Here is a 14891-nt window from a genome sequence, read left to right on the forward strand (position 1 = left end):
CTTTTCGTTCTAGCTCCAAAATATGGAATCAAGGTTGTCGATTATCTGAGGGACCATGACAACGAGGAAAACTCGGTTCTTCATATAGCCGTCAGAAGCAGAAATCTTGAGGTACGACCTTTTATCGACATCTTACAAGTTTGTTTGATCTCTTGAAAATAATTGGTCAAAGCAATAAATATGTTGGTGAATGTTTGTCCGACCGATTAAAATGGTAAAATCAATCCACTTCCTGGTAGATTCTAACAAAAAATATCAACAAAAGATTGGTTTTGACCATGTTTGTCGGTCGGACGAATGCTAACCAACACGTTGGTTAATTTTGACCAATCCTTTTCACAGAATACACATTATACCCCGGTCCTTATAGTTGATGATTAATACATACGTTTTAAATGTTCGAAATTTTATAATCGCGATGTGAATTCAAATCATGGAATGTGTGTATCATGTATTACAAGGTGTTCACTTTGCGTATATTGAGTATGGCAAATGCATTCGGGTTGTATTGGGATAGAACTCAGTGGTTCAGAACTAAAAAGCCTATATTCAATATAGACTGCAGCACCTCACCACCACCACCACATGGTCAATGAAGATATCATTTATATCACTATTTAATAAAGTCGTTTTTCATCTGAAATGTTTATTTTTACAGTTGGTTGAACTTCTCCTGCAACATGGCGCCAATGTAAACGATCAGAAATCAAACGGAGCATGCCCTCTACACGAGGCAGCGGTTACAGGGGCAGATGACATTGCGCGTGCGCTCTTGCGCTATGGAGCATCTATCATGATGGAAGACGACGAAGGTATGACGTCACTGCACAGGTGAGAGCAATTATTATGTTTGTATCATTTATCACTGTCGATCATCTCTGGTTTGGATTCGATTTTGAATCAAACAAATCCAAAGTCTGACCCTAAAAACACTTTATTGTGCATGTCGATTTACATATAAAAAGTTTATATCGGATTATTGAACCATGGAAGATATTTATTAGATTGGGAAGATTAACAAAATTAAGAATGAAAATCATTAAAGTGGTATGGTTGAATCTAATAATGAAAATAAATCTAATACGAGAAAATATGGCATGATCAAGACTGATAATATACTGGATTTTTTTTTTTTTTGGGGGGGGGGGTTATTATGTATGATTGCCACCGAGTGGAGGTGTGAGACCTTTTTATTTTAAAAATTCGGAAATCTCTACATCTCTGGAATAACATTCCACATTTAATAAGACCACTCTTTACATAGTTGCATCTTTTATTTAAAATTTGAAAAAAAATTATGAAAATCATTATTCACTTATACAACTTGTATTTTTCTTATTATTTATTCAAACAGGGCTGCTATGCATGATCGATGTGGAATGATCAGTCTACTCATCAAAGAGGTACAAAAAAGAGGATTCCTCTTTTTTTTTAAGTTTATATACATATACTAATGGTATGATGCACAGAGAGATGTATGTTTAAAACTATACTCATAATTATCATGTAGTACTTTGAGTAAAGAAGGTGGGTCTATTTAACGACAGTAAAACAATATCTTGGGTAGAAATAATATGTGGGTTAAAACATTCAAATGTTGTATTTAACAAATGAAATCGTTCTATTGTATTCACGAATTTTATTGGTTCTACTACTCGTATTTAATCTAAAAAATCGAAATGAATTAATTGATAAGTAGTTAAACAAATTATCACGATTGTCTGTAGTTAATTCAATCACATTGGTCTCATTTTCCGCTTTGAAAAGACATCCAGAACTTGTTTTTATATAGGGTGCCGAGATCGAACATCGTGATGACTATGGGTTTACACCCCTGATCTGTGCTGCCTGGAAAGGGCACAAAGGGGCCGCTGCAAAACTATTTTCATATGGAGCCAGCATTGAAGGTAAGTCTCAGTCAGTTGCAATAGAATAATCAAATGATAATGATCATACTAATAATTTATCAATATTTTTGTAGCCCTACTCACAAAAATTCCTCTAAGCGCTTAAAAGAAAATAGTAAAAGAGAGGGTAGACCGTTGGGTAGACCGTAGAGGGGCTGCAAGTAAAGTTAACTGACAATCTAACGAAAAAGAAGGTTCTTAACATGGATTTTGAATATTGTTGAATCTGCTTGTTTTATACATTGAGAAAGATTGTTCCAGAGTAGAGGGGATGCTAAATAAAAAGATCGGAAACCATAAGCATGATGAGACTGGTTATGGGTGGCAGGGACTATTAAGAGTGATTTGTTCAGAGGAATTATAATTTAAAATCAACGAACATAATTGGCCAATACTTCCCCGTCGACGAGGTCTCTTCGTGAAATTAGGCTCAATCCATTTGAATCATCAAACTCACCGAAGATAATAATCGAAACAAGTTTGTCCGACTTAATTATCCCCACTTCCTGTGTTGCCAGCATTAAAGTACTAAGCTCTATTTTCGAAGAAAAAAAGAATAGTCTCTTAACATTTTGAAAAAAATACGTTCATATTCAAAGTCGCTGCATTATTTGCATGTAAATCGTTGATTGAAACAACACGAATTTGTGATGATTGCTTACAAATTAGTTGTTGAATTGATGACGCGATTAAAGATTCATTTTTAAGTAGGAGGAATGTTTTTACCTTGAACGAAAAGACACGATTAAAACAAATGTTCATTATTCAAATATCCCGTTTGTTAGCGATGGACGAGAAAATGAGGACGTGTCTGCACTGGGCAGCCGAGAATGACAGACCTGACATTATTGAACTCCTAATGGATCACGGAGGAGAGCAGATCGTCAACCATCTCGATAAGATCGATCACACAGCTTTGTACTACGCAGCCGAAGTCGGTGACCTAGAGGTAAGTTTTAAGAAAAAAAACCACGTTTCCATAATTAGGATGAAGCCATTGCATATTTTTTTGGAATGGTGAATGTTATGAGTTTACAAACGGAATAATATGTTGTATGGTTGTATAAACATTTTGATATCATTATGTATATGTATTAAAATTAAGAATGAAGAGTATATCAACATGGTTAAAGTGGGGACCCAATTCTGGAAGAACTGTTGTGATTACAAATGCACAATTTCTATAACAGGTTTACTATCACCCAATCACAATGGATGATTTTAGTGGCATAAACTGTTATTACAATTTATAAGAACTAACATCAAGATACAACTATTAACTTAAAGACTTGGTTTGTTTTGAAAGTCACAATTTAAAAAGCGTTACTGATATACTTATTATTATCATTGTTATTATTTCTCCAACCTGTTTACATTCAGATTCTTAAAATGTTGGTCAAAAATGGCGCCAAACTGGATGTCCGAGACACGACAGGCAAGACGGCACTTCACGTAGCTGCCAAGTAAGTATATGTCGTTTTCGATCTGTTCGAAAAAAAAATTGTTTTTATCATCAGCAGTATGTATTAAGGAATTTAAAAGACAATATCATGAATCCTTTTCGCTAACAAATAATTTTGCTTCCTTAATAACTTGATTTCTATAGATATTTTGTGATAATAATGTCATGTCGGATAAAGAATATTCAACTATAATTGTAAATCGCAAGAGCAGAACAAACGACGGAGACGATTATGATCACAATGAATGGATGTAGGTGATGATGAGGATAATGATGGTGGCGAAGGAGGTGGTGATGATTGTTGATGATGATGACGATGATGATGATGATGATGATGTTGATGATGATGATGATGATAATGATGATGATGGTGATGACGACGACGGTGAATTTATCCAGAGAAAGATGATGATCAAGGCTGATACGATCACGACGATGTTGTCGACGGATGTGGCAGCGATATGTATTATTGTTATTTAAGATGGTGCAGAGGACGACGTTGTTAATGATAAATCTTGGTTTTAAAATCACCCATATTACAGATTGGGACGGCAGTCGTTTTCAGAAGAGCTCCTTCGACTGTGCCCTCGGCTGCTGACCGAAGAGGATCTTCAAAGTCAAACACCGCTTCATTTAGCAAGCAGCAACAGACATCATTACCTCACGCAATGCCTTCTACGAGCTGGTGCAGATGTATCCAATAGGTAATTCATCAATGGATTCAGTAGATTTATTCTGATATGAATCGTATTGAATAATCTAGACCCTCATCTTCGAAACACATCGCAGAAATTAAGGATTTGGTTTTTAAGAGGGAAATTCACCAGCCATCGCATGGCCCAGAGAAGCGGGGTGCCGAGTGCAGAAGCTTCCCTCCCCCAAAGATTTACCTGGGTGTGCTGCGTGTATTATTCACCATAGGCAGCACCACCTGGAAATCTGGAAGGTACATGTATGATAGATAAATAGTCGAAATTAAAAAAAAATGACCTTCAATTCGTATTGAAAACCCTTCCGTTTTGGGTTTTGTTTTGCCTGTCAAACTTTTCCTGGAACAAACTCCCCTTCATTTTTTAGAGAAAACTTTGTTTGTGCTTTTCAAAGTTAAACCAGCACCCCCTGTGAAAAAAAATTCCCAGGGCCCTGAGGTCAGTGGCGTAACTACGGGGGGGGGGGGCATGGGGGGGGGGCACGTGCCCCCCCAATCGGCTGGCCAAAAAAAAAAAAAAAAAAACGGGTAAAAAGAGAAAAAGAAGGAGAAAGGGAGAGAAACGTACTGGGGAAAGAAGAAATTATTGCTAATTATAATGTTATATTATATTATAATTATGTTATGTTACATTACATTAAAAAATCATAAATTATTGAAACATAGGCCTAATTTGCGCAGGGCCTAGGCTATGTCTTCATTGTTCCTGGTGCTCGCATTGTCTGTTTAACAACTTAAGATATATAATCCTGTTGTACTAAAACCTTTTTCAAGTCAATATACACAAAATATATTTCCTCGCACTTCAAATTATTATTGTTTTATGTAGTGACATATGCTTCTTTTTCATGACTACTTAAAGTGATTGCCCCATTTTAAGGTCTTAATATAAACCATTTCCTGTCTGTGCTTACGTCTGCATTCGTGGATTGGTGAGATATGTCTGTTCTTCATGAATTCCTAAAATCAGACCTTAAAATGTCCCTTTTTCTGATCTGAATATCAACAAATTTCTGCTTGCACCTCGCGCTCGCATAATTTGGTTAGTAAAATAAGCATGGTCTTCGTGAATTCCTACAAGTAGGCCTTAGAATGCCCCTCTTCAGGTCTAAATTTCCTAAATTTTCAGCTCGCGCTTCGCGCTCGCAATATTTGACTAGTGAGATGCGTATTGATAATCATGATTACAATGACTACAAAAAGTGCTTCATGTGTTTAGATGTATATTATTCAAACAAATTCAGCAAGCGCTTGGCACTCGCATTAGTTGACTATGGTAAGATATGTATACTCTTATTGGATTCCCAAAATATAGTCCTTGAAATGTACTTGTTTGGGGTCAATATATACACAAATTTCAGCTCGCGCTTTGCGCTCGCATCGTATGTTTAGTGAGACAGGTACGTATTATGATTACAAAAAAATGTTTACAATGTCCCTTTTTAGGTCTGAATTTCAAAAAATTTCAGCTCGCGCTTCGCGCTCGCATTATGTGATCAGTGAGATACATATCCGTTTAATGGCACTGTTCTTAAAATGTCTCTATTATGTCGGTATACCTGGCAACTGAGCGCGCTTCGCGCGCTCTCTAAGTGACTCAAAATTTTTGCTGGTGCCCCCCCAATGCCGTGACCCACGGTACGCCACTGCCTGAGGTATTTTCAGATATTCTATGCATTTACCTGCATACAAATATTGCCATATCCTTGCTCTCTGAAATGAATTCGATATAAAGAAACAAGTTTGCCGATAAAATAAATTTCAAGCATCATAATATGCAAATATCGACTTCATCCATCGCATCATGACGTCTACTCGACGGCTCTGAAACAAAATTGTCCAAACCCAAGTTACAATGATGCTTTTTCGATTTTGCTCATAATGGCTGCGTGGAAGGAGAAATTCAGCGTTGCATCAAAATCCTGCTTTAACATTTTGTGCATTAGATGCCTATTTCCAACAATGACGTGCTATTATCATTATCTGCATTTGTGGCCTTCAGAAAAAAGTAAAATATTTCGGGGGTACTTTTAAGAACGATATAGTAATCTTCCTTCTTAATAAGATGTCCATAGTACCGTTATATGAAATTGATATCACGGTAACTGCCATGGGGGCGTATTTGTTTGGCCGACTAGCATGTTTACCATGGTAATTGGCCCCAGTACAAACCATGTCACAACGATTTGTATAATATTTACCAGATATATTCAAGGTATTTGACAAAGAAGTAAAACTATGATTACCTGTAAAAAAACAAAACCATGATTAATTATGTCAAGATTATTCAACTTTTTAAATGAAAACAGAGACGGAGATTATAAGACGTCCCTGATGTTGGCAGCTTCGAACAACGATGTCGAGACGATGGTCGTCCTCATCGAGAACCACGCTGACGTCAATGCTGTCGACAGTGATAAGGTGGGTGAAAGTTGAAATCCAGAAATTAATTTTTAGAGTAATCTAATTTTTGCTAGAATATATTTTTCTATTTTTTTATTTGAGGTAGTTTCTGTTGCAGAAAAGAGATGTCGAAAGCCTTTTTATCTATTCTAGTTATATTATTTCATCATGAAATGTATCGCAATAGAGTTTAAAGCAAATTAAAACGTTCAAATTTAATGTATCGAACGTTATGTTTCGTGGGTATCAAGTAAAGTAAGGCAGAAGTTATATTGTGCAATAAATATGATATGCTCCTCTATAACATACGATGCGATAGGGACTCGGTTTCAACGAAAATGTTGTTCCCGTTTATGCGTTTCTATTTTTCAAATTGTTTTTTTTTTACTTCATCAGGACAAGAAATCCTGGATTTAATCATTATTTGCTTGAAATTACTTTTACATGAATATTTCTGTAATATGGGTAATTCAAACGAACCAAAAGAAAGATCAAGCTTATAATGTTTGATGATGATATTTAAAAATCATAAAACCATATTACACACTTTAATGGAAAATATGTTAGTACCAAATCTTCTTTATTTTACAATAAAAAAAAATGTAATGTGAGCACACGGTGTCCTGTTGTGCTCATGAACATGTTAACCAATGGTGACCAATAATAATTGAATAATAAACATTCCACAAACCGTAACATGAGAGTCATTGTATATTTCTTACAAAGAACACCGCGCTTCACATGTGTTGCCTTAGCAACGCGACTGATGCTGCTAAGTTGTTACTTGAGAACGATGCCGACCTCACTCTCTTCAACGATGATGCATTCACCCCTCTACAACTAGCTATTGAAATGGAGGCGAAAGAGATAGCAACAGCCATCATTCGAAGTGACAAGTAAGTCGGTCTTGAGAACATTAACTGCAGCATCTTAAAGAATTCATGATTTTCGATTCATTAGCACAATGTGTTTTCTGTGGACCGTTCTGTGAGTTTGGAATGTAATGCACTAACAGAAAACGTGAGATGTACATACACATAAACGTATTATCGAGCATAAATATAGGACAACGCATAAAATAGAGTTAAAAGAAAAGAAGAACAAAGTCAGAAGGACTCCCAGCATGCCCAGTTCAGCCATGCCCCAGGAACATGATGAAATCGGGGCACTCCCAATTCTCTTATTATATCATAATTAAAAGTCTTATTACCCTCATCTTTGCATCCCTATATTGCCATAGTTCGACGTTAAAACAATAATTATTCGCTCCATAGAAACCGTTCAAAGTAATTCAAAGATTGATGTTATATTTGTTCATATTTAGATGGGACTTAGCCATGTCAGCCCGTAACCAGGAGAAGCTGTCACCTATGAAGGCTCTCATTGAAAATCTTCCAGATGTTGCCATGTTAGTCTTAGATAAATGCATCAAAAAATCAGATTATCCACCAAACGATCCACGCTATACGGTATGTAGGCACTCTATCTTTGAATAATATATTTGCCCTCCCCCACCCCCCCCCCCGTCATCTTCCAGTATGTTTTTTTGACAATAAGCACAATTTCACTGTTCTTTATCCCATTACTTTTCATAATGACATTTTTATTACTGGAGATTGTGGTATGCATAATTATCTCATATTGTTTTATATGTGAAGTTTATTGTCACAAATGTAATTTTTTCAGGAATAGAGTTGCCAAAAAGATGCGAGATTGGTTCATCTAAAATTCTAAATTAACCACAAATCGTCAGATTATAAGGCCATGGTTATACGGAGGGAGTTGAGTGAAGTTGTTCAAAATTAGCTTTTATTGCACATTTCTCAAAAATCCATGTAAAAGGTACAACTCATTGTTAATTTTCAATTTGAAAATAAAGAAAAGTACGCCCTCGGAACCAGCTAGGTAAAGGCTATGATGATCTGGATATGATAATAATTTAATAACCAATATGCCGGACGCTCCTGAAAACAAATAAAATGTTTGAAAGGGTGAATGGACTCATGGTCCCATTGGTCATAAGAAAATGTCATGTGAGTATAGTATTCATTTCGCTCTGGGTGTGCTTTTCTTCAGATATCCTACAACTTCAAGTTCATTGACCCTGGAATATCCGACGAATCTTTCAGACATAATGGAGAAAGATATGCAGCTCTGGAGGTATAGTATACTGCTACCCATAGAAATACCAGTATGATATGCCGCATATCATTATGGATTATGTCAACCGCGGTTTAAACTATAAACTGATAATAATACTCAAATGATTTGTGAATAAATTAACTCCTAGATTTTATCATGCCACTGCTGCCGCCAATAATGTAATACACGTTATTATAAAAACTCCTGATGTAGCGTGGATAATATGGCGAGTGTTAACCACTATCAAATAACTAACCCCGATGGTAAAAGCAAATTTATTTCTTCTCTTAGCCCTCTCCTCTGCCTTCTTCCTTTCCTCGTATTGTGTATTTATTTGTGTAACAGGCGTATCCCGTCACAGCTTTTGCTTTTAGGAAACAGCTCCTTCTGTTAACATACTGTATATTTTATACACTGGCGGATCCAGGAGGGGGGGGGGGGACATCCAGCCCTTGCCCCCCCCCTGAAGAGGCATAATCAAAATTTGAAGTGTAAATATGCCATTCTAACACAAGTGTGCCCCCCTCCCTTTGAAAGCGAGGACCTTTTTTTTTGCTTGTCAAATTTTCCGTGGACGAAATGACCTTAAATTGTGGGTGAAAACTTTTCTTTTTTTCTTGACAAATATTCCTCGCAAAAATGTGCCCATTTTCTTTGGAAAATCCTGGATCCGCCCCTAATGATATATATTCATATTTTTATGACAAAATGTTTTGTATAGTTCATATTGAAAAATGATATTTTGTGAAAAATGGAAGTAAATAAATGTTTATTTGAATGAATCAAATGTATAATCTGGCGTTATGCTTAATAATCTCTTGCGGAACAATCGCTTGCGAAATTTTTATCCAAATTACGGTCTTATATTTCTAAAAATCTTTAAAATCTCTCTTTCTCTTAAACATAAATCCTTATCTACTGTGAAAAAAAGTAGAAATATTAAAGTGAATATAATAATATAATTTCGATTGGGGCGTATATGCCTTCTTTCTACGTGTTCTAAGCGCACATGTAAATATTAAAAAAGTTCGTAGTGGGCTTGGTTGCTCCCCCATTAGGACCTCGAAGGACATATGCAACATACATTTGAAAAGCATAGTCCAACTTTTTATGTTCCTATACGTGGTTCTACATACTCATTCATGTCATTCCTATTCTTACAGACAATGTCAAGGAATGCACGTCAAGAGCTCTTAGCTCATGAACTATCCAAAGGTCTTGTCGAACGGAAATGGTAAGTATAATATGAAAGTAATGTACAATATGTTTATTATGAAAAAAAACCCCGCAACATTGAACAATAATGAGCTCATTACAACATCATGAACATGGTAATTGTGAAATCGTTAGTAACGTAACAAAAAGAAGAAATCTATATAACATCATGAAGCACATTTGAAGTCGAAACTTGTATGCCTTTTGTCTTGAATATTTAATCAATTCTAATTGATTAAATCGTAAGTTTAAAAAAAAAATAACTTTAATCGGATACCATTTACGAGGTGAAATCTGGCAAGAGGACGGGGTGCGTATATTCTTCCGAAAGCAGAGTCGAGCAGCCGAAGCCATCTATTATGTATAATTTTCATGGTAACTTTTGGCGGGGAAAAGAAGTATTGATATAAGCATTTCTTTTCAATGAATTTTACTTAAGCTATGAAACATGCTAAGTATTAAACCGAAACCGTGTTATCATCGCTTTTAGAAAAGGGGAAAATCGCCAATTCTAGAATCCATCCTAAAAATACTGCAAAATAAAATCTTTCTCGTTTCATGTACTGATGGATAAAGAAGTAGAAGTTCCATTTTGTCTGTAAACATCTCTTTCTCTTTCTTTTAAGAGATCAATATTTGAACAAACATATATCGCACTTTCCATCATCTTGTTCTTTTATCAGTCTTCAATCCCACCTAAGTTCTAAATCCACCTTGATGCATCTTTGCAGGAATATTTGCTCCAGATATGTCTTCTACACCTACTTCTTCTTATACTTCTTATTCGCGGCTGCCATGGTTTTCTTGAGCGCCGTTGCTGGAAGGGAACTGAGGTATACAATGGACGGTATGTGCGCTCAGATTAATCTGACAAGCAGTGCTTACCTAGCATCAATCATCTATCGAAACCCGGTAATTCTTCTTGAATATATTATCCTTTCTGATATATGAAAAATTGAAAATGGCATGTGATATATTAGTACCTATATAAAGATGGTTTATCACTGCTAGGATTACAATAGATCTACAAGATTATGCAAAGAAATATTGAAATCATAAAAGTATACATGTATATTAAAGTACATACAGGTACCATGATAAAATAATATTTTAATGGAAATATCAGTGATAGGCCATTCTCACGAAAGTTCAACAATAGAATATTTTTTGAGAAAACACAATCATGAAAATAGGAGGAACATATAAATCAAGTAATGGATAGGTCCGTCAATAAAACATCTTTATGCAAATCCGTTCTCTCAAAAGCTCAACAAACAAAGGATTTCTTGACAGAATATAAATCATTGTAAAAAAACACAATTATACAGTTATAGAAAGCTTTGTATTATTCAGTTATTTCGTTTAGTACGTTGGCAAGAATCGCGAGAATCAGCAAACGAGCAGGAAGATAGCATGCTTGCAAATGAAACTTACGAAACAAAAGTGCTGTTAGAATTAAAACGAATAATGAAAAACGAAAATAAAACGTTTTGCGAGAAATGTTTTTATGCTTTCAGGTAAACACCTAATTATTTGGTCAATGAACTGTAGTTTTCGATGTCTATTATATTACTTTGTTCCCCTTATCATCAATTACCTAAACTTTGAAAACCCTTGTTTATCTATTATTTTATTTCCGGCCAATCATCTTTACTATAGAGAATCTATTTTTGTTTTGGTATGTTAACAATATTCTTTGAAATTTTTTGTCATTCTTTATGATACAATATTGTGTAAAGACTATCACACTATGATGTTTGTGATTGCACACGGTGAGCAAAAATATCGTACATGTTGTCGATAAAATACCATTGGATTGAATTGAATTAAATTTAACAAAAACAATTAATGATTTCTATTTGTCATAGAAATGCGATTCGTTGTGTCTTGAATCGGTTCAATAGAGGAATGATTCGAGAAAGCACAATGTGTGTTCTGCAAGTTTCTTTGGCTGAATCTTAATTCATTGATTTCCTTTAATTAATATAGGAAGGAATGTATACATACTCGGCATTTGCTATCACAATCGTTCGGATCTACATCTTTGCGTTTTCCGTGATGTCCCTTGTTATGGAGCTCCCTGAGTTTATGCTGAAAGTGAGTACATGTATTATTTTATAAGTGATAATACTACACAGTGTTCTTTTCATATTTCAGATGTTAGCTGGCATATGAAAGGAAAAAAAATTAGAGTAGGAATATATTTTGATGTGTGAATCGAAAAGTATTAAAGTAAATTGGGTCGAAATAAATAACGAAGGAAAAAATCGCAAGTAACAATTTTGGTTACTTTTAGTCCTAAATTTTACAAAATCAATTGTCAATTCTATATATATTCGCGTTCTCGTTCCTTTTATCTTACATCCAAACATATAGTCATGTCAGTGCATGCACATCCATGCGATGTAAAACCATATGCGTCGCATGTTTCACGTCTTGCCAATTTTATCAGTTTATGTTAATCAATGTAGTGATAAAACATCGTATTCTTTTTTTCATTTGCCCGTTTCAGCGTTTTCATTTTTTCTTGGAGCCTGGGAAGTACCTGAATGTGATCTTGTACGCCACTGCTATCATGTACACCTACCCCCCTGATCGAGTACCTTGTATTCCAGAGTTCATGTTTGGCGTGATGGCAACCTTCTTGAGCTGGGTCAAGCTATTCCTCAATCTTAATATGTGAGATCATTCAATATTATGCAAACTGTAATACGTTAAAAATAAGATAATGCCTGCTATGTAAACGTTAACAAAAAGAAACGAAACCTTACTCCATGAGTATGCCGATAATGATATCAGCATGGAATTTTTAATGATCTATTTTCTTTATTATTTTTACTTTTTTACAAAGATATGTTTCTATCATATTTTCGTCGCAAATAGGTTTAAATTTCCATAGATCAGAAGTATATCCACTTCTCCTTTTCAGATACTTGGCAGTGGCCGCGGAACCGGGGGAAGGGGACTAAAGGGTTCTCAACCCCTCCCCATATGCACACTTTAATTAACGTGTGCAAAAACGTAAATAAATACCATCTGATTATGTTTTCTTGCATGATCAGCCCCTCCCCTCACTTTCAAAACCGTTCCTTGTCCCCTTTTGGCACCGCCTATTTGTCCGAAATGATTATACAATAAGTGATTAAAGCATTTTTTATTTTAAATCACTTCAACTACGAATCTTTTGATATCAAGATACATTACATTTACTTATGGAAAAAGTTATACGATTATGTTTGTGGAATTTCAAACTTTATGTATGGAATTTCACGATATATTTTTTCTCAACACTTGAATGTTTTTATTTGTGTCATACCCATAACTACATGTTTTGTGTCTCGGCCTGATATCGCGAATACAGGATGAATAATTCTGCTCAAAATCAGGATTATATCCCTTGTCTACTGGATCCGAAAGAGTCAAAATCTTGCGTTATGCCCATACGATTCATTACTTTTCACCCTGTTAAATTGATCGGCGAACTCGTAAACCATCATCTGAATTGCATGAAACTGCCATTCCTGTTATTCAAAAGATATACAGTGCGTTCCACAAAAAACGAAACCGAGATTCATCGATGAATTATCATAACTTAATTACAAATACAATAGACAAATGACCTACCATTGTAAAGCTTAGAATCTCCTCTTTCATCTGAAATCACTTAATAGATTATTTCTCATTCACGCATCAGTGAGCAAAAACGATTTGAAGAGGGGATACCAAAAAGTAATTTGGCGGGCTGTATCTGGGTTTCAAAAAGAAAACCACATATTTAAAAAGTTCAATATCTGCTCTTTAATTACAGAAAATGATCAAGAAATAACAAAGTTCTGGATATTTGAAATAAGGCTTGAATTTCAATAATTTCATAAAATAAAGTGGTTTTACAGGCTAGCGTTCAAACTCACTCGACACTCCGTTTTGTTGACGATCAGCCATGCATTAAGTCTTTTGTTAACCATGCGATAGCTTCTGTGGGAAACCGGTGAAAACACGTTTATTTAATGAAATTATGGAAATACAAGCATTGTTTCGAGGGAACATAACTTTTTTACTTCTTGACCATTTTTTGTGATTAAGGTATCAAATAAAAAAGCAGATATTGACCTTTTTAGGCATGTGATTTTTTTTTGAAATTCAGATACCCCCCGCCAAATGAGTTTTTGGTATCCTTTCTTCAAATTGTTTTTGCTCACTCATGCGTGAATAAGGAATAATCTAAGTAATATCAGATGAAAGAGGAGATTCTAAGCTTTACATTGGTAGGTAATTTGTCTATTTTATTTGTGATTAAGTTATGATAAATCATCGCTTAATCTCGGTTTCGTTTTTTCTGGGACGCACTGTATAGTAGACGCCTGTATGTGGTAATCTTTGACATATATTTTTAGAGAAAGAGCTCTCTTGCCATGGCTGTTTTTTTCACGGCACGTATAAACATGCATATGAACTTCGAGATTGAATCAGGACATAGACAAAAAAATAAATCAATATTTAGGCAAAGGAGCTTCATGGAGGATTTGGGTTTCAGCTAAAATGGGCCTTCGCAAAATACATCTTTGATATAAGGTTGATAAATAATGAATTGAAAAAAAACCGATGATAATATAGGGTATTTATATTGCGCACATATATCCACCTTGTTAGGTGCTCAAGGCGCTCCTATATTGATTGATTGATTGATTGATTGATTTTATTCGTCAAGAATATCACAGGAGATTACAATGAAATTGAGGAAATACCTTGACAGGATAGCCCATGAAAGCCGAAAGGCTTATTTCCAATGGGGTCCTATAGTTAGTATAAAACATTAACATATTGTAACAAAAAATATAAACTACGACAAGTACTGGAATATTGGGGAAAAAAATACATACAAACATATCCATCAGTCATATAATTTGCAAACATCTGAAGCAAACAATAATCTTCCTAATATGTGACACAAGATTATATTTTAACATACCCTAATGTATACATTATCTACAATACTAGAAACCAACTGTACAAAATGTGTTATTTTACTGGTAATGCTGTTCTCGGGCAGCTT

The 14891-nt window shown here is 35.1% G+C and overlaps 1 protein-coding gene across 1 annotated transcript in view; it reads left to right on the forward strand.

Moving 5' to 3' along the window:
* LOC129270494 (transient receptor potential cation channel subfamily A member 1-like) overlaps positions 1–14891 on the forward strand; it is a 32923-nt gene that overhangs the window by 11709 nt on the left and 6323 nt on the right. The window contains exons 6-20 of the mRNA XM_064105834.1: positions 14–111; positions 659–831; positions 1355–1403; positions 1793–1907; positions 2693–2856; positions 3288–3370; positions 3912–4073; positions 6388–6499; positions 7208–7377; positions 7806–7950; positions 8558–8641; positions 9787–9857; positions 10570–10750; positions 11828–11935; positions 12351–12517. Coding sequence (XP_063961904.1) covers positions 14–111; positions 659–831; positions 1355–1403; positions 1793–1907; positions 2693–2856; positions 3288–3370; positions 3912–4073; positions 6388–6499; positions 7208–7377; positions 7806–7950; positions 8558–8641; positions 9787–9857; positions 10570–10750; positions 11828–11935; positions 12351–12517 — 1882 coding nt within the window. The remainder of the gene's footprint in view (positions 1–13; positions 112–658; positions 832–1354; positions 1404–1792; positions 1908–2692; positions 2857–3287; positions 3371–3911; positions 4074–6387; positions 6500–7207; positions 7378–7805; positions 7951–8557; positions 8642–9786; positions 9858–10569; positions 10751–11827; positions 11936–12350; positions 12518–14891) is intronic.

This window comes from Lytechinus pictus, chromosome 10 (assembly GCF_037042905.1).
Source record: "Lytechinus pictus isolate F3 Inbred chromosome 10, Lp3.0, whole genome shotgun sequence".
NCBI classification, from domain to species: domain Eukaryota; kingdom Metazoa; phylum Echinodermata; class Echinoidea; order Temnopleuroida; family Toxopneustidae; genus Lytechinus; species Lytechinus pictus.